This window comes from Hyaena hyaena, unplaced genomic scaffold (assembly GCF_003009895.1).
Source record: "Hyaena hyaena isolate Hyena2069 unplaced genomic scaffold, ASM300989v1 scaffold_466, whole genome shotgun sequence".
NCBI lineage: Eukaryota > Metazoa > Chordata > Mammalia > Carnivora > Hyaenidae > Hyaena > Hyaena hyaena.
In genome coordinates this window covers 391,967-416,531 of record NW_024081099.1, presented here as the reverse complement: position 1 = coordinate 416,531, position 24,565 = coordinate 391,967, and the positions used below count along the sequence as shown (strand labels likewise).

The following is a 24,565-nucleotide window of genomic DNA, read 5'->3' as shown; positions in this document are numbered from 1 at the left end:
ACTATTTTGGGGTCTGTGTCTTAAGCACAGACATTTGGGATGTATCTGGCTTTGAAGGCTCTCCACAAAATCAGTCTAGTTTCCCTACTTATCACCTTTCATCTCTGCTAAATTAGGCTACTTACTTATTAACTACCAACATACCCAAGCTTTTCCTCCTGTTACACTCTTCTTCCAAATTGAAATTGTCTTTCTCTGTCAATCACTGAAAATATAACTCCTTATAACTGCTTATCTCTTCCTGAAAGAAGTTTTTGTTGACCCTCACCACAAGTTGTTTCTTCTCTTATTTGCTTAGCGCCTGCCATGAGCTGCCCTGGGTTTATGACACTGTGTTTGTGAGTACCTAAGAGATGTTTTGTTTGTTCATTCAAAACTGTTGACTGCCCACTCTCCCGTATATTGTGCTCTTGGAAATACAACAATAAACAAATTAGACTTGTGAGTCAAGGACCTGAGAATTTAGTAGTGACACTGAAAAGTAAAGCAGTGTGATGAGTGGTGTCAGGCACAAGATAATAAGGGAATGCAGATGAAATGTCTAAGCTGGTCCTCAGAGGCTAGGCTGAGACTTGGTTGCAGCTTAGACAAGTTCTCTGCGAAGTCAGGAGAGGAGGACACCCCTTCCCTTGTAACGAGAGGGAGAGAAAGGAAAATATTAGGTAGAAGCTGGCAAGTTAGTAGAAGAAAGTCAAGGGAGTTCCTATCTGAGGTCTTCTATTTTCTTTTTGAACAAGGAGGCAAAATTATCTGCCAAGGGAGGTGGAAAGAGAGCTTACTTGGTGATTGAAAAGGTATAAAGTAGCTGCTGTAGAGGAAGAGAAAAAGAAATGACGAGACATGTAATGGTTACCAGGGAGCATTGAGTGCTTGATTCAAATCATAGATCATGAATAACAGTGATGCTGAAGAGAAAAAAGCTAAAAATGATCTTTGAAGTGTACTCTAACAAGAGGATACTTTTCTGGAAATATGAAAACACAAAGTTTTAGGTTAACAAAGGCCAGCTAAAAACATCCTTAGAAAGTATATGTTTAGAATTAGTACATTGCATTGAATGTTTTTATTATCATGCTCTGTTTCCTTTCAGAAGATCCATAACAATTTTATAAGGCATTCAGAAAATATTCTTTCATGCTGTATTTGTTATTTTAAAAAAGTCAAACAAAGCAGTACTGCTGTTTAGAAGATGTGTGTACAGTAAGTAGCCTATTGCCCTGTACCCTTTCTTTCCATGTAAACTGACTGAATATCATATATGGCAAGGCTAGAAATAGAAAACACGTACAAGCTGCTTCCTAGTTCTCTCTCCTATGGAAATGTCTTTACTAAGTGCACTTGATACATCAGGCTCTCTTTTCATTTTAGCTTCTGGGCATAATCCTCTGGAATCTAACCCTGCTCATCTTCCAGCATGTCTAATAGTCTGAATGTTTAACATTTTTCAAGGGTAGTTGTTCATCACAGGTTCTGGATTATCTTTTCACATACCATTTCCATGCTTCTACTTACATCTCCCTGACTAATCTAAGTTATCAGCTGACCTCTTCTTGATATAGATCCAAAAACTAGGCAGTACTCCAATCCCAAGAAGTAACTACATGCCAAAATACATTCGGCAGTATGAAACTATTGCTGCTAGAGATACCTATTTATAGTAGTTTACTGGGCAATACAATTGATGTTAAATATGACCCTTTATCACGCTAGAGGACTGTGTTACATTTCAGCAGGTCAGCTTACTTTAAAACTTCTGATCTGAGGGGCTCCTGGATGGCTCAGTCAGTTAAGCAGTTGAGTCCTACTTACCCGTGGTTTCAGCTTGGGTCTGGATCTCATGGTTCATGAATATGAGCCCTGAAGTGTGCTCTGTGCTGACAGTACAGGGCCTGCTTAGGATTCTCAATCTCTCTGTCTCTCTCTCTCTGCCCCTCCCCTGCTCATCCTCTCTCTCTCTCAAAATAAATAAACTTAAAAAAATAAAACTTTCGATCTGTTTTAGGACCCACTATAAGCAAAAATTTCTCTCCCATTACCAGTAACTATTTAGCTAAGATATTTCTTTTAGGCACTAAGTAAAGTAGACTGTTGGTCATGTAAAGACAACTGTATAGTCCAAGAGACTGATTACTTTCTTTGATGCTTTTTTAAAATATTTATTTATTTTGAGAGACAGACAGAGAGAGACTAAGAGAGAGAGAGAACGAGCAAGTGAGGAAGGGGCAGAGAGAAGGAGAGACAGAATCCCAAGTGGTCTCTGCACCGTCAGCACAGAGCCTGATGAAGGGCTTGAACTCACGAACTGTGAGATCATGACCTGAGCCGAGATCAAGAGTCAGATGCTTAAGGAATGCACCACCCAGATGCACGTCTTTGATACTTCTACTGAAGGAAATAAAGGGAGAAAAAAAGGGAAGAGAAATATATGCTGAAAATGAAAAATATGTATTTTTTCACAATTAGTAAACAAGTATTAAAAGACAGGGGAACGTAGGTTGTTACAGAATTTGTGTGGTCGTATTAGAACTTCTAGAACTCTTACTTAGAACTCTGGTGCTGAAAAACAAGGAGGCAGGTAGTGGGGCAATGTGAGACAGTTTTCGCCCAGCCATATCCTGGATATGGGCAAGTGTAACCTTCCTAAGTCAGAGTGTTCCTGAAATCTCCAATTTGGCCTCTCTCTCCTCCCCCTCCCTTCATTCACATTACTGCCTATGATTTGATGTTCCAACAGGAAGATAGATGTTTGCTTTAGAAAATTTCTCCATCACAGTGTGCTGCTGAGCACCATGATGCAAGCTTCTCTGACTTTGCTTTGTTATTTTGTGCTTGGAATGCTAATGTGGCAAGCAAGAGGTGGATGCCCTTGCGTTCCAGACCATCTTTAGGTTGCTCCCTGTGCTTTGGGGCTGCCTATTTTCCCACATGGAGTCAAGGAAAAGTTGGTAGGGGATTAGAAACTTAAAGTAAGTTTTTCTGGACTATTATCTTCAGTTATTTAGGCAGATTCTGTAAGTTCTATACAATTTATGTTTAAAGTAACCTGTATTTTGTGTTGTTTAATTTTGTTTCCCTCAGAATATTTTTAACCATTTTTCTTTCAAGAGAAGTATAGGTTTTTTAATTTTATGACAGTAATAGCTGAGATAAGTTTAGTTAATGTTATTAGAGCTACATAAAATGAATGTAGCATAATCTTGAGTATTTTATCGCCTACTGGGTAAATTATATAGTTTTCTTTTAATTTTTAGTTGTGCAGTGCCATCTACTGGATATGTGCTATAAAAACACCTTCATATTTTCTTGAGCTTTCCAGATTTGTTTATAACCAACCAGCTTTTAATATTTAGGTGCTTTCTGGTATTCATTACTTGCCTAAGAGAGAAACTACATAGAAAGACTTGTGTATTCCGACTTTTCTTAGTTATGTATATATGAAAACAAAGGACATAGGCTACAAATTACAAAAATTCTTCATGTGTGATCTTTCTACATTATACTTCATTTTTTTTTTTTTTTGAGTATCTACTTTTGCTTTGGGTATGCAATTCAAATAGTTTAACATTGCCTTTTAAGCTAACGAGAATTTTTATTAATGATTATTCCTCACCTTTTCTATCCCTATCTTGCCCTTTGAATTGAATATTTACATGCTTGTTTGTTTAATGTCTTTCCTATCCTGATAGACTGAATGCCCCAAGGCAGATCATATACCAGCCCCTACTGTACAAATGTTAAAGTTACCTGAGAGAATGGCAGGAATATTGGGAAAACTGATAATATATTAATATAAGAAAAAATTTTTAAGTGTCGTGGTAGTACCAAGGAATTATTGATTCATACATTGTATTGTCTATTCCTTTTACTTGGAAAAATAACCCCAAAGTTATTTGTTTTGTTTTGTTTTGTTTTTAAATCACATCATTTTAACACTGAACCTAATTTCTCAGTGAGTTATATTCTGTCTTGTGGTCTAGAATTGAGTATGGTTTTATATATGCACAAAAAAAGAGAGATGTTTTATTCAATTAAAGCATCTTACTTAAAATTAGTACCAGTAAAGTATTTGGCCTAGCCCTGGTAATCTAAAACTATAAGCAAAAGATTCAAATGTTATTCTTCCTCTTTCTAACTCAGCTTCCCCACCACTTTCATGTTGTATAAGCTCATGCCACACAGGATCAGAACTAAGAATACTTTTTCTGTTTAAGAGGAGAACAGAAAAGAAAGAGAAAGCAAGTATATATTAGAGGCCAACAGATTAAAGCACATTTATAAATAAAATGAAAATCTGAAAATAATTGTGAAGTAAATATGATATAATGTAAGGAAAAAAAATTAGAGATTTTTTCAGAAACTAATTTGATTTTTTTTAAAAAAGCTGTATAGGGGCGCCTGGGTGGCTCAGTCCATTTAGCATCTGACTTTGGCTCAGGTCATGATCTCACGGTTCATGGGTTTGAGCCCCTCATTGGGCTCTGTGGCTGACAGCTCAGAGCCTGGAGCCTGTCTTCGGATTCTGTGTCTCCCTCTTTCTCTGCCCTGCCCCTGCTCATGCTGTCTCTCTCTCTCTCTCTCTCTCTCTCTCTCTCTTTCAAAAAATAAATAAATAAATAAAGCATTAAAAAAATTTTTTTAAGTAAAAGAAGCCGTATACATTAAAGTTGAACTCAGAAGAAAAGTGAGATTAGCTATTTATGAGCTTATGCAGACTACTGTAGAGCAGATAAGCAGACATCTGGAGAGAGCAAAGAAAATCTCTGATAGTTTTCAACATGGCCCGAGAGAGATGGAACAAGGCAGTGTAACTTAGAAACTTTGTCCTGTTGCCCCAAAAGAAAATGTAAACAGTTAAAAAGCTTTTAACATTCTTTACTGTCACCTTAATTGTTTGAGGACCTTACTTACCTATCCATCATCCAGTTTCCAAAAGAGTGAAAATAGAAAAAAAAGTAAATGTATTTAACAGCCTAGATACAGTCACTACTTGCCTCCAGTTTAGTACTAGACATTGCTTTTTGGTTCTGCAAGTTTGAATCTGCCAGGACTGGAATGCTCAGGTGTCAGTTGCCAGTGGTCTCAGAGTAATTTCTGGCTGGGCCTGCCTTTGGGTAAATCTTATCAGTAAAAATAAGGTTAATTTTCCTCCTGTTACTTCTGCTTTGTCTGGCAAATAATGGCATCATATTTCTAAAGTCTCTCAGGGAATTGATTATAGTCTTTGAACTCTCAAAATAAAAGGATGAGGGAAGTAAAGTTGGCTGGAGTGCAGGCAAATTGCAGACTTTCTCCCTGGTTTAATTCTTGAAAGCATCTTCTGATCTTACAGGTTGAAGCTGTAAAGCAGAACAGCAACAAAGTCATGCTTGATAATTTTGACCCAGAAACAGCTATGTTGTTATTGCTTTTTTGTTATCTTTCACTTCTTACTCTAATTCTCCATTCACTGTCCTGACAATTTCTTGTTGGGACCTGTATCTTTTTGCTTGCTTCCCTTTTGTTCCCTCAGATTAGTTATTATTACCATCTAAAGAAGACAAACATTTGTCATTTTTTGGCCTCTCAAACACAGTTTGTATTATAAGGTATTGCATGTGTCAGTATTTGAATCTGTATGTATCTACGTCAAATTCCTGGGGAGGGTTTTTAAAATCTTCCATGGCTCTCAGCTTTAGCCATTAGACTGTATCAGAAGTTCACGGAAGGTAGATTCCCTCTCTACTAGATCATTTTAACAGTGGCAGTTTACAGTAACAAGTTAGCTAATTAATATGTTTATATAAACAATTGCCTTTAGAAACTCAAGCCTGTCTTAAACTTATCAAACTATAATTCCCTCACTAAACACAGTCTCTCTGAGCTGAGTGATTTTGAGGGAGGAAAGGTTTTTCTGTATTGATATGACAACAACAGTTACCTTTTGGCCAATACTTTTGTGCCAAGCACAATGCTCTGTACTGCACATGTATTCCTCATTTAATCCTTCTCACAGCCTTACGGGGTGGGGGTGGGGGGGGGCACCGGAGCCACGTCCATGGTAGGGATCAGAAGAGACCCCATGTGAGAAAATCCAGTCCATTTTCTGGCTTCCTTGAGGCAAGAGGAGGGGGAGAGGCCAATGCAGAGGTAATGGGAAGTGACCCTGAATATTTTTTTTATCCTTTCCCTGATTCTTTTATATATTATACTAAACCTGTTGTTGTTGTTGTTGTTTTCTGCTATGAGACCTCACAACTCATTTCTGAAACCTTAGCGGTGGATTAGTTTTCACACTGAACATCTGGACAATAAATCTCAGTTTTGTAAGTTGAGTAGAAAATGGCCTTGTGACCTAGCCTCATCCTCCATCTTCCGCCACCTCCTCCTCAGGTCTCCATTAAAAAGCAGTCTGCTGTATTTACATCTTTTTCTTTAAAGAAAAACATAGTTAACGTGCCAAACCCTGTAATTCTCAAGCTTTTCTAGAAATGTTATCTTTAAAAGAGTTTATAAAAACAAGAAGAATCTTTGTGGTTTTATTCTGAAAGCCAGAAGAGCTGAAAAACAAGGCAGACTCTAATACTGAGTTTTTCCATGTTAAAGCTGTGTAATGGTTTTTATGCATGTTTATAGGAAGAACAGTTGAAATATTTATTTTTTCAGTTCTGGCAAAGCATAACCAACGATACTGAGAGTACATTTTGTCATGGGATAAAGAGGCAGAAAAGGCAGAATCAGCATCCTTGCCTGAATAAATGAATATTATTGCATATTTCTTCAGATAGTTGCATTTTTGAGGAAACATTTTGTATTCTTTGATGGAACTATGTAAATAAACTAAAGCTTGTATACAAACTAGCACTTTTAAAATCAGACCCATTTCACTGCTTTATTTATAATTAATGAACAACTTAGCAAAGTACGTGCTACAACGTGTCCATGACATTTTTAATATATGCTTTATTAAATATTATTGCTGTCATTTTATTTTTTCTCTGCCCTCACATACTTAAATATATATATATACACACATATACACAAATACACATATGTGCTTATTAGTGAGATAAAAATTCATATTAATTTTTGTTTGTGTACGGCCTTGACTTCAGAAGGTATTGAGAGAAGCGTCTTTACCTTCCTGGCAAACACTAAGAGTTAAGAGTTCCTTAATGAATCCCTTGGAAGACTTTTCAAATTACTTTTCAAATGTTATTGCATGGCATTCTGAAGTATCTTGAGATCATATACCTACCTGTATCTTTATTTTGCTTGCTTCTTCTAGACTCCCCTTTACTTGGTAAATCATGGAGAAAATGGACCAGTCAGATGCAACAGGTGCAAAGCCTACATGTGCCCATTTATGCAGTTCATTGAAGGAGGAAGGAGATATCAGTGTGGATTTTGCAACTGTGTGAATGATGGTAAGTGATGCCAATAAATGCTCTTAGTCAAAGCTCTTTATTAATTGAAATATATTATACTTCTTAGCTTAGGGGGAAAATGTATATGTTAAGCTTTTAGTTATACCTGAGCTTTTCCTAAATACTGGTGAGTTCACGTTCAAGAATTACTCAGGAATTGTGAAAGAAAAAGTCTCTCAGTTTTATCATCTATAAGCATAAGAGGTAAAATTTTATTTTGCCTCTAACTGATCCTTCGTGGAAGGGGATTAGTAAATAAAAGGACTTCCCTACTTCTGAAAGGTTTCTTATAAAAATAAGAATCAGAAACTTCATGTGGGAAGCTGCAGGTGCAACTGAATGCACTGATATGAGGCTGAGAGGGGCGTGGAATGTGTTCTGATTGGTTTCTTTCCATGGAATTATGAAGAGGAACTTTTATCTGTGTTTACAGATGATAAATTGGAGAGATTTTTTTCTCTTTTAAAAAAAAGTTTTTTATAGTTTATTGTCAAATTGGTTTCCATATAACACCCAGTGCTCATCCCAACAAGTGCCCATCACTCATTGTTTTTCTCTTTTTTCATTCCTCCAAGTTATTCCTGAATGTTGAGCTCATCAGTATTTAGGAAAAGCTCTGGTATACCTAAGGGCTTTAACATACTTATAGATTTTTTTCACCTCCAATATGAATGTTGCATTGTTTAAGAAGGGAAAAAAACATTATTATGAAGAGCTTTTACAGATTTTTTGTATTTTCAGCTTCATTCCAGTATGAACTGATTGATGTTGAAAAAAAAAAAAACCTACAACGTGGCTAAAAGCAACTTAGCATTTTTTATATTCATAATGTATCAATTTTTTTTTAGTTTTTTGGTGTTAGGTAAAGTATATACTCAGCTTCCCACATTGATTTACATTTCTAGAGTTTTTCTAGGACCATGTGATGATTATGAGAGCATGAACTTTGTACATGTTTTCCTCTGTTCTTTATCTTTGTAGACATGCTTCCCTGCAGATCATTAAATCTGAAGAATGTATAGCACCATATCGGCCTAGGAGCCATGTCTCCTGTGGCTGCTGGCCACTCCCTACTCACGAGTGAGCTGAGGTACAGCTTTCTGCCTGTGTCTTTGTATTCATGGCACCTCAGCTCCGTGAGTGTTCTCTGCTGGAAGAGCTCCTTGTTTCCCTGCCCCGTTAGTACAGTCCATGGTTTAGTCCTACTTACAGGGTTAGAAAGTGGCATTGTGAGTCTCACAAATCCTTTGGTCAGTTCTTAAAGATACCTTGCTATGGTGTGAAATCGTTGGTTTCTAGCCTCATCTCAAAAACTGTATCCTCTTGGGAGGTCTCTCTCCTTGCGTTAACTGTGGCATCCACTCCATTGTAAATTGGGTCTCCCTGTGAGGCCAGATTCTTTCGTTTCTCCACCCTTACTTCCCTTTCTAGAGAAGAACTTATTCCTTGTTTCATCCTGGATGAAATCTGCAACCAAGTCATTGGCTACTACTTAATCTTGGGACCTGCATTTCAGGAGCCCAGTGACAATTCGTTTCCCTATACTTTAGTTTTTTGGGGAAGGGTCATGAGAAGGCAGAGACCTCTCCTACAGCATTTGGATAAATACCTCCACTAAGGTCACCCACTCCTCAATGTCTTTAGCCAAGCCCTCAACTTTCTTAGAAAAGTGATCAGAAATGTATGTGACTTTTAGATCCAAGATCCTCAGTTTGGTGTGACAGCCTGGCTCCACATCCAAAGTGTCAGCTGAGAGCACAGCCACTTCCTGGTAGAAGAACCACTCAGAATTCTTATATCTCTTCACGATGAACTCTCTTTCCTTGGGTATTCACTACTAGGAGGCTGCCATGTTCATTTTCTAATAGGGTTATTCATACTAGGCTCAAATATTTGTCCCTAAAAGGAGCCAGACTCTGCTAGATTTACACTGACACCTGCATTCTTCATTTAGGTTTAAAGAAGACAGAGGTTTATTGAAGTTAGAAAGAACCCAGCAAGCTCGATCACATGGTTTCACTCTATTTCCCTTCAAAGTGTCCAGAGATTAACAGTGGGAAGCACGTGGGGTTAAAAGGCATGCAGGAGACAAGTGTAGTGCATAATTTACAATGTGACTTGAATTTTGTCTTATAAACACGACAGATTAAATGCTAATGGATGTGAAATTAACTTTAAAAAGAAAAATTTCACACATTACATGTACATGTGTGAATGAGAATTAACTACAGATTACACCATGTAGAATTTATCACACCGTAATTCTAAGTAGCCAGTATAACATCATTTACCTCAACTGAAAATAAGACAATAGCAAGTTTAGGCCCTCATAGTTTACTTATTTGAGCTGAGACTGTTAGTTTCCCTAATATTCCCTAATCTTTTCAAGACATTTAATTTTCCAAATTCAGAGATCCATATGTACACAAGAGTGTTATAAAATTTACTTAAAACAAATGGCCACAATATGGTAAGAGAATAGAAAAATCAATTCTTGATGATTAGTTTTAAGTCCAAACTGAAAATAGTCTCATTGTAAGTGTTAGTTCACAACTAAAAATAAAGTATATGGAGTTACTCGGTTTAACAGAAAACATATTACTTCTGTGGTCTTACAAATGAAAATGTTGTTCTTTATGAAATGCTTAAAGTCAGAGCATTGCTGGTTATTCTAAATACTTCCATTGTCAGTGGTTTGATAGCTAGCCCTATTAATCTCAAGGCAACAGGAGTTTGTTTTCACAGAGATACCAGGCCATATTTGTCCAAGTGTTCAGTGTGTGACTCATAAGTGGTCCTGTGCTGTTGGATGACTTCCAGGCCTTTGCCAGAACTAACCTTCTTAGACATTTGAATCGAATTAAGAGTTCTCAGCTGAGATCTTAGTGGTATAGTCTTTCCCTAATACAGTAATCCTCTCTACTCTGAAGCCCAAACATTAAAAGATTGCCATGCAAACTTTCCATGACTGAAGACGTCTCTTAATTAAAGGAGAATAAATATTATAGTTAATAGTACAGTCCAAATAACCAATGTATATTTCTCTTAGGTATATTGAAAGTTTAAATAGTTAGAAAAGCCAGAATTCCTTTTAAAGGAGGTAGTTTAAATGGGGATAATTAAATTTTCTTTGTGACAACTACAAAAACACCATTACTTTTATCCTCTGTGTCTTCACAGTGGGCCAAATCATAAATGTTATGTGTCATCAGTAACTTGCAGAAGAGTCAAGAGGATTTTTTTAGAAAACCGTTGTACTTTCCAACACATGCTTTCTAAATACTGGATATTTAGAATATGCTGCATTCTATCTTTAAAATACTTTATTTCCCCTCAACTAATTCTTTTCCTCCCATAATAAATTTTAAGAACTTATTAAGTTGTCTGTGTTATGAAAACAAAAGATTTCCTTTCTTACCCTGTTTTTATTAGTTCCACCATTCTATTTCCAACATCTGGACCACATCGGGAGAAGACTGGACCACTATGAGAAGCCAGAGCTATCCCTAGGATCTTATGAATATGTTGCTACTTTGGATTACTGCAGAGTAAGTGTTCCCAGGACTTCGTGTGTTTACACGTGTATGTCAAATTCAAGTGAATAACTTTCATACGTAAAGAACCGACTCTTGATTCACAACCAAAGCGTTTTGGTGGTGTCATGGGGATGTAGAAATACCTCAGATGCAGATCAAGGCTTCTAGGCTGTTCCACAATTAAATTGCCAAACTGCTCAGTGCAGTGATTATTTTTAAAAACTAAAATGTGATGCCAGAAATAGAAAACAGTAACTTAATTTTTATGTCCCTATCAGATAAAATATTCTGGGTTCTTAAAGCAACAGTTCCATATAGGGCCTCCACCTTTTTTGTTTTGTCAACACTTTCAGAAACTTTTCTCTTCCAGGGCAGAAGCCCAACCAGTATGGCGACAAAGACAATGACAGGTTTCTTTACCGCCTTCCTGCATGCTAGTTGTCACCACAGTGATTTAAGGCTCTTAGAATCTTCCTTGGACTATCTGAGAGCCTGGGATTCTGGCTTGTGGTTTCCTTCCTTTACAATGTATGCATGACACTCCTCCTTACTTCCTTAATCTAAAAAATTAAATTAAAAAATTTAGCTTTCTTTATAAGACCAGTAACTGTTGGACTCCATACTACACCTCAGCTATCTCTTCATTTATATAAAACACTCAGCACATACTCTGAACTCATCACTCCTTTTTACATCCCCCTGCTTTTAGACAAGATTGTTTTGACCAGACTATCTTTGCATCCTCCTATTACATTTATCTATACTCCACCCAGCAAACTCCTACTCATTCTATAATATATGGCTGAAGTTTTATTTTTTGTGGGTATGTGTGCATGTGTGCACATATACAACTTTTCTTTGATTTCATCGTGGTGGTTATTTACTAAATCTTTCATTTTTTTCTTCCCCATAGAATTTGGTCCGTATATTTGTTTTAGCAGTTATCCCCATGAAATTTAAATCTTCTTAAATGTTTTCCCTCTTCATGGATTTTGATATTCTTGTTGACAAGAATCTTGTCTTTATGGCACCTATAATAGTGTCTAGTGCAGGAAAGGCAGTTGATCAGTGTATGTGGAATGAATGAATGAATGAATGAATTTCCAGGTCTGTTACTATTCCTAGGACTGGCTATTTCCCTTTTCTAATGTCACAGTGAGAGTGGCATCATTATGAGTAACTTTCAGGCCTTTAAAATTCTTCAGTGATTTGGAAATATTTTCTTGGGTATCCATCAGTTCAGATTTCGACTTATATCTGAAGTACCATATGTAGGTAGACCTAAAGAAAGAGTCATTCTGACTTTTTTTCTTACTTCCCCTTCCAAATATGAATGCCTACTGATGCCAGTTCTCAGAAAACAGCCTCCAACCCACAGGATTCTATCACAGGTGTTTGCTAGAGACCTAGTTCATATACTGAGTATAAGTACAAGGAACATTTTTCCTAAATAGAAGTGTTTTGAACTGATTGGATTTACATTTTTTTTCAGTTAATATAAATTTTGCATTTATTTTAATGTTTTGTGTGACTTTTTCACATTATATAGAACTAGTTATTAAGGAAAAGTTAATGCTTTATTAATTCAAAATGTAATCTTTGAGCATATTTTGAGAAACACAAGAACATTTTTGACATACATGCTTTATATCAGACAAAAAAACCCTACAGTACCAACTACTTTTAGACAGTGTATTTGTTCTTTACTGCTATTAACTGAAGGTGAATGATTAAATAGACCATAAATATTTGCATTCTAATTAAATGTAATAAAACCGTTATAACTAGTGATATGGAAAATTTATTGATTGGTCTTTGCAACCATGGCATAAAAATAGCTATGTTCTCAGTTTCTAGTTCTCTGCCAAAAAGGCTATATTATCTTGATTTTATGCTTTTTTAGTAGAAACTCAGGCAGAGAGTCAAATCTATTTCTGGGAACAAAAGTCTCAGTATCTTCAAACTTTGTTATCTGGAAATGTTCCAGATGTCTAATTGATGGGAAATTTCACCCAGAAGGCAAAGAACCAAATAAAAAACATCTATACACATTTTGAAGAATTTTTTTATAAGTTCAGTTTACCTTTTATTATTCCAAAAATGTTTAAAATAAAAGATGGTGTATTTTCAAATTTAATTATAATTAAAAATGTAAATAATGTATAATAATGAGTTCTTTAGGGATTTGGAAAATGAAAAAGTATTTAATTTTGTCATGTATTTTTTAACTACAAACTTAACAGGAGAATTACAAAATTTTTCCCCTATTAATTTTAATTCATCTTGATACCAATTTTACATAGTAAAATTAGCATTGATTGAATATTTACTATGTGTGATGCTCTGTGCTAAGTACTTTTTATGTGTTGTATCATTTAGTTCTCAAGTGAGTCCATGTGACAAGTACGACCGTTACATGGGGAAACTGAGGCCTAGAGCTCTTAAGTGCCACCCTCAAATCACACACATAGAAAGTGCTGGAGCCGGATTAAAAGCTGTGTTGGCATCACCACAGAACCTCTATTCTTTATCAGTATAGTGTGGATCTGTAGGCAGTTATTTAGAAAATCAGCATGGTGCTCCCCTGGAAAAAAAGACCCCAGCTCTGTTGCATAATGGTTTTTCAGTTAAAAGTTTACAGACTATATCTATATACAAAGTGTACCTGAAATGTAAAATCCCATTCCAGGCCAGGCTTTTATTTTCTAAATAAAAATATCGTTTCTCCACCTAATTTTATTATTTTACTTTATTTTTAAAAGTTTACTTATGGGGAGCCTGGGTGGCTTAGTCACTAAGCGTCCGACTTCAGCTCGGGTCATGATCTCATGGCTCGTGGGTTCGAGCCCCGTGTCGGGCTCTGTGCGGACAGCTAGCTCAGAGCCTGGAGCCTGCTTCAGATTCTCTATCTCCCTCTCTTTGACCCTTCCCTGCTCACACTGTGTCTCTCTCTCTCAGAAATAAATAAAACATTAAAAAATTTAGAAAAATAAATTTATTTTAAGAGAAATGGGGGGGGGTGGTATACAGAGAGAGGGAGAGAAAAAATCCCAACCAGGCTGATAGTATGCTGTCAGCGTGGAGCCCAAACTCATGAACTGCAAGATCATGACCTGAGCCTAAATCATGAAGAGTTGGATGATTAATGGACTGAGCCATCCAGGCACCCCTCCACTTAATTTTAATCCACTGTGACATTTAATGAATACCTAGCATGTCCAAGACACTTGGTTCTGTGAATGAGGGATACCAAAGCAAGCAAGATAATAAACGTGATTTACGTGAAGATACTTCCCATGTAGAGACCTGATAAGTATATAATTATGATATGAACCCAAATATGATAAATGCTGTAAGAGTGAAATAGTTGGAGTGCCATAACAAAACAGACAAGCGATAATGTATGATTTGGAGGATCAAGGAAAGCTTCAAAGAGTAAGTGACATTGGAGCTGGTTATACCAGGAGCTGAGTTTGGACTTGTGGAAATGAGAGAGAAAACTAAACAGTCAGTAGAAGCAGAGGATTTGCCACTTAATCCCACTGTCTTCAGGGGCAAGGCAGGTATTGTAGATGAGTGACACGGAGTTAGTATGGGGACTAGGATAATTGGAGAGTATGTTCCCTTTCCCCCAAAACACATTCATATTCAAATATTTTTTAAAAACACTATGCCAAACAAAATACTTTTCTGGCCAAGTTCTTGGCCCAGGCCCATTAGACTGTGACTTCTGGATAGGAAATGTTTGAAAATGGCAAACACTTAAATTAGTTGAAGGAATGTGTATTAAGAAATAATGGGAAGTAAAGCTGGGAAATTGTTTTGAGATACAGACTAAGTTTTTATATTCCACTGGGTTTGGTATCATAGCCGTGATCTCCTGGTTTTTATACATGTTTGTTACATGGGTATTATGGGAAGCCTTAAATGCCAGGCCATTGAGAAATTTATGTTAATTCCATAGGTCATGAAGATCATTAAAGGTAAAGAGGAAGTTGTTTCCTTAATTCTTTCATCCATACATTTATTCATTCATTTGGTGGTATTGAGCACTCTTTGTGCCATGGTCTGTGCTTGACTCTGAGGACTCAGTAAATATCCTGTCCTCAGAGACAGTGGCATTGTGATCTATATTGTCTTTGAGATCAGACCATTTATTCTGACAGCAGTTTGTATAATAAGAGAAAGAGATGGAGACAGAAGGACATTAGAAAATTAATGCAGTAGTCCATGTAGGAGAAAATAAAGGGAGCATAGCAGTTCAGTTCCTCAAAAAGTTAAAAATAGAATGACCAGGTATATACCCAAAATAATTGAAAACAGAATCTCAAAGAGGTATTTCCACACCCATGTTCATAGCAGCATTATTCATAATAACCAAAAGGTAGGAGTAATCCATGAGTCCATACGCAGATAAATGGATAAACAAAATGTGATAAATATATATGCAGAATATTATTCAGCCTTAAAAGGAAGGAAATGTAGACACATGCTAAATATGGATGAACTTTTAAGGACATTATGCTAAAGGAAATAAGCTAGTCATATAAAAGACAAATACTATGATTTCACTTATATGAAGTACCTAGAGTAGTCAAATTCATAGAGACAAGAATGTAGAAATGTCGAATGGTGGTTGCCAGGGTCTGGGGAGAGCAGGGAATGGTAGGTCATTGTTTAACAGAGTTTCAGTCTTACAAGATAAAAAAGTTCTGGAGATGGATGGTGGTGATGGGTGCACAGCAGTGTGAATGTACTTAATATTACTGAACTGTACACTTAAAAATAGTAAAGGTAGCACATTTTATGTATATTTTACTACAATTAGAAATAATTTTGGGGGTGCCTGGGCAAGAGTCAGTTGAGCGTCTGACTCTTGATTTTGGCGCAGGTCAGGATCTCATGGTGGTGCAATCGAGTCCTGAGTCAGCCCCCAGGCTGGAGGTTTAGCCTGCTCAGGATCCTCTCTCTCCCTCTGCTCCTCCCCCACTCGTTTGAGCTCATGTGCATGTGTACTCACTTTCAAAAATAAATGAATAAATAAAGAAGATCTTTAAACAAGCTTATTATAAAAAAGAAATAATTTTAAAGACAGAGTAAATGAGGGTCTAAATTTGGGTATTGGAACCAGAAAAGCTTCACAATTAACTGGTTGTGGTTGGTAACAAAGGTGGACAATTCCACAGAAAAAAATGAGATTTGAAACCCAAGAGTATTTTTGAGAATCATGCTTTCTCTAAAGAAGGTCAGTATGAGATAAATGTTGTCTTACCTGCTAAAATTCTGAGTGAAGATGCTGATAGGATCTTTATGTGGAGGTGTGCTATAGTTAAATGGAATACTGGTCTGAAGCTTAGAAAGGAGACCATGATGGGTAAGAATTTGAGGAGTCGCCTGTGTAGAGGTGACTAATTAAAAGAGGTGCTTAGTAAATGAGATTTCTGTGATGAAGCATGTGGTAACAAAAGGGAAGAGAGTGTCCTTTGGAGAAAGATAAGAAAATGCAGTCAGAAAAGCAGAAGAGGAAATGACACCACAGTGCTGTGACAGGTAAAAAAATGAAAGTGGTCTACCATGCCTAAAATTGGATAGATAAAAGAGATTTAAGGATAAAACTGGATTTTACTTAAAGTCATTCATTTGCAGTCAAGAGGTCTGTGACAGACCTCTTAACAGAGTGGTTTTGGTAAAGTGTCATGGAAAACCGGAGTTTTATAAAGTTCATACATGTTAAGCTTGACTGTACAAAGTGAGCTAGATTCAAAGGATGGAGTAATTGACTAAAAAGACAGTCAATAATGAAGTCATTAGAGTTTTCTAGGCATGAGATGACAAACTTCTGGATAGTTAAGAGTAGGGACTGGGTAAAACATGAAAGAAGCATTTTGAAAGAATAGTCAGTGGGACTCAGTGGTTGAAAGAAAAGAAGAGGTGCCTGGGTGGCTCAGTTGGTTGAGTGTCCGACTTCAGCTCAGGTCATGATCTCATGGTTCGTGGGTTCGAGCCCTGCATCCGGCTCTGTGCTGACAGCTAGCTCAGAGCCTGGAGCCTGTTTCAGATTGTGTCTCCTTCTCTTTCTGACTCTCCCCTGTTCATGCTGTCTCTCTCTCTCTCTCAGAAATAAATGAAAAATAAAGAAAAAAGAAAAGGAATAGTTAAATGTAACGTCATGTTTTTAAGCCTTTGAATTGGTGTTTACTGATGATATTGATAGAGATAGAGATATTAGAAGAGAATATCATTTAGAGGAATGATGAATTAGTTTCACATACATAGAAAACAAGTTACAGTAAAGGATTCCATAGACTTATGGAAACTATTCAGTAGGGAACTAGTAATGGCAAACTTAAGCGAGATCACAAGAATAGTAAGACACATTTGGGTTGGTCACAAAGAGGCTTTGGTTTAATTAATGGAAATGAATGAGTTTTATTTGATTTAAGTCAATGGAAGTCTACTTTATAAGTTAGATTAGATGGGAATCAGGAATGATTTGCAAAAAAAAAAAAAAAAATTGCTCAGACAGACAGCAGTAGAGTTCTTTCATTTCTTTGTTGGCCTGATTTTGAATGTGCCAAAATAATGAAGCTTCTATGTTGATGAGTTTTAAATCCTACAATTCTTTTCTTTTTCAAATGACAGACTTTTATTAAAAGACTGTTACCTCTAGCCTTGTAGTAGCTAGAGAATGAATTAGTAGATGAATTGGAGGCATCATCGTCTAATTTTATAATTGTAATAGTTAAAATACATTTTTACTTTAGAACATTCTTTGTCATTTATCATACAGTTAAAAATTGAATTAGCCTTAACTCTTTTTTTGTTTGTTTGTTTGTTTGAGTCACTAAGCTTGCCTGTGGCTGTTTTCTAAATATTTTCTAAGACGTAACTGAATAATCACTTCCTAAGAGCTCTTTGAACACCAGCCAGTAAAGGGACCAAAAGCTACAAAACATTTATATAGCAGCTGATTTATGTTATAGTGATTGTTGAAACAGATAGAGAAAAGGCCCAGTATTCCATTTTTACCATAAATATATAAAGAATGGGTAAATATTTGATACTATAGTACAGTGCCAAAGTGTACAATTATATTTTAGTATATAATAAAACTGAAAGAGCTTACAAAGGAAGATATTTGAAAATAGCATTATCAAGTTAATGAAATTCTACTAGTTCAAGACGAATGTCAATTAGTGTATGTACTTTTGGGGGGCACAATTTGTTAAGGTTCCAGACACACTTATTAGAAGGAGAGGGTTGTAGACAAAGTTGGCCATTAGACTGTACTTACCCTTGGGTACTTGTAGTGAGAAGGTCTTTAGGGTGCCACAGAAGTGAAGCTTCACTGTTGGATATCATAATCCCGTCAAATTCAATAGTCTATCGGAGGTCATACCCTGGAAAAGAAACAGCTTTTATCTTTTTTTATAGCATCAGACACTGTGTTCTAGAAAATGATTTAATTCCACAGATGTTATATCCTAAAATGTTAAATGAAAAGTTTGTGATGATATCTTCAAGGGTTTGAGTGTTTTAATTTGATTATGCAATGTATATACTTTATAATTACATTTTTGTGATTTGTTTGCTTTCCTATAGAAAAATAAGCCTCCCAGCCCACCAGCCTTTATCTTCATGATTGATGTTTCATATAGTAACATCAAGAATGGTCTTGTGAAGCTCATATGTGAAGAACTGAAGACTGTGCTGGAAAAACTGCCAAAGTAAGGGAACTGCCATTATTTTTCTAATTTGCACAATATTACTGAATTAATTTATTGGCCAGAAAACAAGTGCTGAATGACCCATGGATATCTTTTGCTAATGGGGACATTGAGTAAGTATTTATAAATTAAACAGCACCAGTTCTTTGAGTCCTTAGTCAGAGTTATCTTTTGTGCAAAGCAAAAGAAACAAACTGATAAAAATTAAGTCTATGGTAAACAAGATTCAGAGTACATTTTAATTATAAGGAGAATCCCAACAGTGTGATGGGAAAGACTTTGGATGTCTGTTATCCATCTTCAAAGGGGTTGGTTTTCCAGTGGAAACTGGTAGTTGTGGCATGTGGTAGATAGAGTTCTAAGGAATGCCAGTAAACTGCACTGTTGTCTTATGGCAGACATGGTGGCTTTTTAGCCAGATTTCCTTTAGGCCCTTATTATACACTGTTAAACCCCTTTGCCACTTTACTGCCACCAGGTCCTGTGACCTAAAGCATAAGGTAGATCACTTTTCTTGTCACAACAGGGGGCAGTGCACAAAAGGAAAGGTGGAAAGATATTTCGGCAAACATGGCTATTTTTCATAGTATACAAACTAGTTGTTTAGGATGAGAACTGCCATCCGGTAAGGAGACCTGGGACCAAGAGAAGGTCTTCCTTTATGAGAGGAGACACGCTTAAGAAAATAAAAGAGGCTGAGAAATATCGTCTGAACCCTAGTGTCTGAACCAGTCTCAACATCTTCCACCCCTCTATATCTCCTGAACAATCTCTGTTCTAGAAAGGGATGCTTTGAGGGATGGGCTGTCCATAGCCCTTAGGGCGTCCTGAGTCCTTGGGTGTCCATCCTCTATATTCGTTCCACATGTGGCTGCTTCACTGGTGCACGTGAGGCTCAGATGAGTGAACTCTGGACCTCCCAGGAGTAGCTTTGTTTGTATCTATGAAGCTAAAGTCATAATATTCTCAAGGATGGTTTGGAAAAGCAGTTGGGGATGTTTAAAAAACATTGAGGTGATTTCAAACTGAATTCTAGAATGAAGAATGAGCTGGGAGCAAGTTGAAGATGGGGCATAAGAAAGGCATGTGGTGCCTGGTGACAGTTTGTGACTGTAGTTTCTGTTACCTCGTTCTCAGGGATACTTGAGAACTGTGGACTGTCTGCTGAATAGGGCTGACTTTATCATAAACTTCTCTCACAGGGCTGTTTTAACTCTAAATCTGAAGTTGGAGCTTGATTCGTCTGAAAGAAAACTATAGTTTCTGGAAATGATGTCTCTCTCTTTCCCTTCTCTCAAACTGGTTAAATTGGACTATCCTATTCTCCGGATTACCTCACCAACCCATTGCTCCTTTTCAACACAGTGCTGATATGAAGTGCATAACCTATTGATATGAGTTATGAAATCACACTCCTTCCTTAGTTGTCATCATGACTTTTATATCTCATTGGAGCAGATTGTGGCTTCAGTGAAAGATAGGAGAAAACAATAAATGATGCTGGTTATTCCCTGCTACTTTTAAATGTCCCTTTTCAAAGTTTCTATCCAAGCCAAAATACCTTTTCTCCCTTTATCTTTTAAAACAAATCTGGTTGCTTTTTTTTCTTCCCCAAAGTTTATTTTGGTGTCTGTAGGTATATAATTTTATACTTTTTATGGCAAGATAGCCATCAGTTTGATTTACTTCTTTGAACCAGGTAATATGCCAAGTAACTTTTTAAAGCACAGTATAAGTCTAGATTAATGTCTAAGGTATGTTCATCTCTTAGCTGATCTTTTGAAAAGTAAAGGCCCCATTATTTACTATTTAACTTTGAATTTACATCTTTGATTTTGCTGGATGCCATTTCTGTCTGACTTCTCTGAAACAGGAAAGAAAAGATTTGAAATATTTCATCTCTTGTTCAGATCAAGCAGTTGGTTGGTTTGTTGTTGTTTTTTTTTTTCTTCTGGTTGTTTTTACTGCTCCTGTAGCTAAAATGTTCAAAATGCTTGATTTTGGAATATTCCAGTTCATCCAGTTACTAACATCTTCAGTTATGGCCTGTCAGATTCATTCCATTAAAATAATAGGGACAAGTATTGAGGGACAGGTTGTTCTCTCTGATATCCCTTATGTACCTTTATAAAATTTATATAGAATTAATATGAAGGAGAGACTGAGATTTCATTTTCTTTTGGTTATGATTTAACAAGGCAGTTATACTGTTGAAAAAGAAAATTTTAAGTTAGTTCTTTGTTTCTCAAACAAATTAAAAAAATATGTTCCCATGAAAACATGTTATAATATTTTGCAATAATGTGAAATGTTCTGATTAGATGTTTTTAAAAATGGTAATTTAGATTTTAAGTGAACCCTGTGAATCCCAGGATACTCCTTTCCCATCATTTGAAAATCTTCAAATCCAATGGGAAATAACAATCCAGATTCTTCTCTGTAATTTTTCTTTTGTGTCTTTTGCCTTAATTGACTCTAAATTAACTATTAAAAGAAAATAAATGCTTTTGGGATTTTCTGGACATTTATCACCTTATGCAATAAAAGGTTTACTCAGAAATGGGAGCTTAACCAGTGGTGTGCTGGTAAACTGGATCTCAAATAAGTAAAGCCTTTATTGTAGTGTTTGCTCATCCCTGTGGTGTAAAATATTTCTAGCCAGGCTGATTTTAAACTAGCAAGGTGACATCACTCAGCAGGAGTTGGGAAAAGATGCATACAATCAATTTATCAATTTGAGCTCTAACTTGCCATCCTAAATACAGCATTTCACCTTCACAATAATAATCCTGAGCAAACCTCTAATTCCCCATGTTATACTAAACCTTGCAGGAGCAGGGAACATAAACTATAAATCCATAGTCAAGGATTCATGATGTGTTAACTACCAGGTACTATATACTAAGAGCCCAATGAGAATGATTTGTAGAAATTGAGAAGAGGAAATAACTATGGTTGGTAGCATCAGGGGAGGTTTGAGAGAGGAAGAGTATCTGTATTTGGTGTTAAAGAGTCAAATTCTAACAAATAGGGGGGGCAGGGAGAACATGGGTACAGTATTGTATAAGGGTTAGTTGCATGAAATCATACAGTTTAGGATATTCAGGGGTGTGTGTGTGTGTGTGTGTGTGTGTGTATAAGTCTGTGTGCAGTTACAAAGGATAAGGATACTATTTCTGAAAATTTTGCAAGAGTCCACAATATAAACATTTACCAAGTGCTTTTGGAAGGGATTATGAGGATCTATTTAATCTGCCTACCCATTCATGAAGGCTGCAATGAAGAACAAATACCTTCAATTATTAAAGGAAGTAGAGAAGAAATAAAGAGGTTAAAGTCAATAGTTTGTCAGCCTGTACTCTGCTGAAGCATCAAAGAAATTGGGAAGCCTATAGTGGGATCAACAATATGAACTTCAGATACTTTCAACTATATATTTTATTTTCCTTTCTCTCATACTCAACTCTTTATGATATGTACAGAGTTTAGGAACTGAGCATGCTAGGTTCTCTTTTAAAAAAATTGTCCCTAAGCAAAATAAGTTTTACTGATATCTAAGGATCAAAAAAAATGGCCTATATCTTTTGTGTCTGTCGTGTAACCATTGAGTGCTGTTATATACACCAGTGAAAGTCAGTAAGCTCGTCAAGTAGTGCTGTAGGAGCGGGGAGGGTCAGAGGAGACAAAGAGAAACTTGGGAAAACATTTATGAGAGTTTAGACCACTCAAATCAAGTATAGACTTGAATATACATTCATGCCTTATACTCTTTTCAGGAAGATTAAGGCCTTATCTTGGAACTTTTTTAAAAAATTTACTTCCGGGGTGCCTGGCTGACTCAGTTTTTTAAGTGACTATTGACATCGGCTCAGGGCATGATGTCACTGTTTGTGAGATGGAGCAGCATTGGGCTTTGTGCTGACAGCACGGAGCCTGCTTGGGATTTTCTCTCTCCCTCTCTCTTTCTCTGCCCCTCACCCTGCTTGGGCATGCACTCTCTCTCCCTCTCTCAAAATAAATACATAAACAAAATTTACTTTTCATTATGGTTTTAGAATTACTACTTTTATTGTTTTGCCATGACATCACAACTGCTTACCTATTTAGAATTATATCAATTCACATATGTGATTTTTAAAATATATTTACACGGTATGTTTATATGGCGTATAGCTCTCAAAATCTAGGCAAATTTCTATTGAGAGTCTCTAGAATCTGTAAGAAAAGAATCACACAGAAGGAACAAGTCCTTTCTGGATAAAAATAGCTATCCTGTTTGTAATCTGAGTGTGCCTTTCTCTTGCTTCAGATGTTCCATTTGTTCTTCTGACCTTGTTGTGACTTCTGAGAGAGCTTTGTTTATAAAGAATGTAATAAGCCTAGCTTGTTTATTAACGAAAAAAAAAGCACACCTTGCAATTGCTATGCATTGAAAACACATATATTAAACAAAGAAATGTATTTTCATATCTGTTTGATTTTTTTGCCTAGAATTTTGAGAATTTTTTCCTTTATCAACTTATTTTTGTAATATCCCCCATCCCCTACTGTGACTCAGTATTGTTTGTATATGGTAAACATTCATTAAGAGCAAAACTTAAAATATATCTTCCATTTATTTTATAGAAGGTATACTTACTGAATTTCTGATAGAAACCTCTCTCATAAATACATGAAAGAACTTCAAACATTGTGTTTTTCTCATAGGGAAGAGCAAGAAGAAACTTCTGCAATCCGAGTTGGTTTTATCACATATAACAAAGTGCTGCATTTCTTTAATGTAAAGAGCAATTTGGCCCAGCCTCAGATGATGGTGGTGACCGATGTTGGAGAGGTCTTTGTTCCTCTATTGGATGGTTTCCTTGTCAACTATCAAGAATCCCAATCTGTGATTCACAAGTAAATATCAAGTGTTTTATGATTTAGATAAAAATCAGGGATCTGTTTTGAATTATTTTGATTTAATCACATGTTGTTTTGTGGTTAGCAAGGGGGTTTTAACATATGGGTTGTAAAGCTCTATCATTTATGTTACTTCTATTTTAAATGTACGGCAATATCTAAAAGGGAGAAGTTTTGTTTTTGTTTTGTTTTTTTAATATACTCAACCAGATCAGTTCCTTCTCTTTGCTAGAAAGGTTATGCAAAGGAGATATTTCCTGCATATTGATGAGTATATTCAACAATGATGGTAATAGCTAAAGATATAGCCATTGTTCCAAGAATTTATAGTCTCAGAAGTCAAATATGTAAATAGTGAAAAAATATTTACAAAGAGTATGCTTTTGTAATTGTCCCAAATAAATCATAAATTTTGGTTCCAAAGCATGCCAAGATAGAATTCCCTGAGGGATTACCTGTGAAAGTCACCCATAGGTGTTCAGCATAAAATAACCATATGCATTTAGGCTTGAAATGTTGATTTATTACTTGAGGCTTATTACAAATATGCTTAACATTTAAAACCTATTACTTATTCATTTATTACAGTTTATTGGACCAGATTCCAGAGATGTTTGCAGACTCTAATGAGAATGAGACTGTCTTTGCTCCTGTCATCCAGGCTGGCATGGAAGCACTAAAGGTGAGAAGTCTTTTTTCATTGCTAATAAATAAATTTTTAAAATCAGACACACACACTCATACACACACACACACACACACACACACACACACACGAAGTTTCATCTATGAAAGAAAATACAGCTTTCATTAGAGCATGTAGTTTGCTAGAGACCCGTTCCAAACTTCCCTACAAATCTTGGGAGGAAATGGCCAAAACCATGGATTGCTCCCAGCGTTTACATTCCAGAACTATCATCATCTGAGGAACTGATTTTGTCAGGATTTCCAGTTTAACTCCTCCCTTTGGCTTTTATATGAACTTTATATGATCTGT

The 24,565-nt window shown here is 36.2% G+C and overlaps 1 protein-coding gene across 1 annotated transcript in view; it reads left to right on the top strand.

Moving 5' to 3' along the window:
• Positions 1-24,565, top strand: part of SEC24D (SEC24 homolog D, COPII coat complex component) — a 106,449-nt gene that overhangs the window by 51,596 nt on the left and 30,288 nt on the right. Inside the window, exons 9-13 of the mRNA XM_039253818.1 lie at positions 7,265-7,403; positions 10,836-10,951; positions 18,542-18,666; positions 23,374-23,565; positions 24,157-24,250. Coding sequence (XP_039109749.1) covers positions 7,265-7,403; positions 10,836-10,951; positions 18,542-18,666; positions 23,374-23,565; positions 24,157-24,250 — 666 coding nt within the window. The remainder of the gene's footprint in view (positions 1-7,264; positions 7,404-10,835; positions 10,952-18,541; positions 18,667-23,373; positions 23,566-24,156; positions 24,251-24,565) is intronic.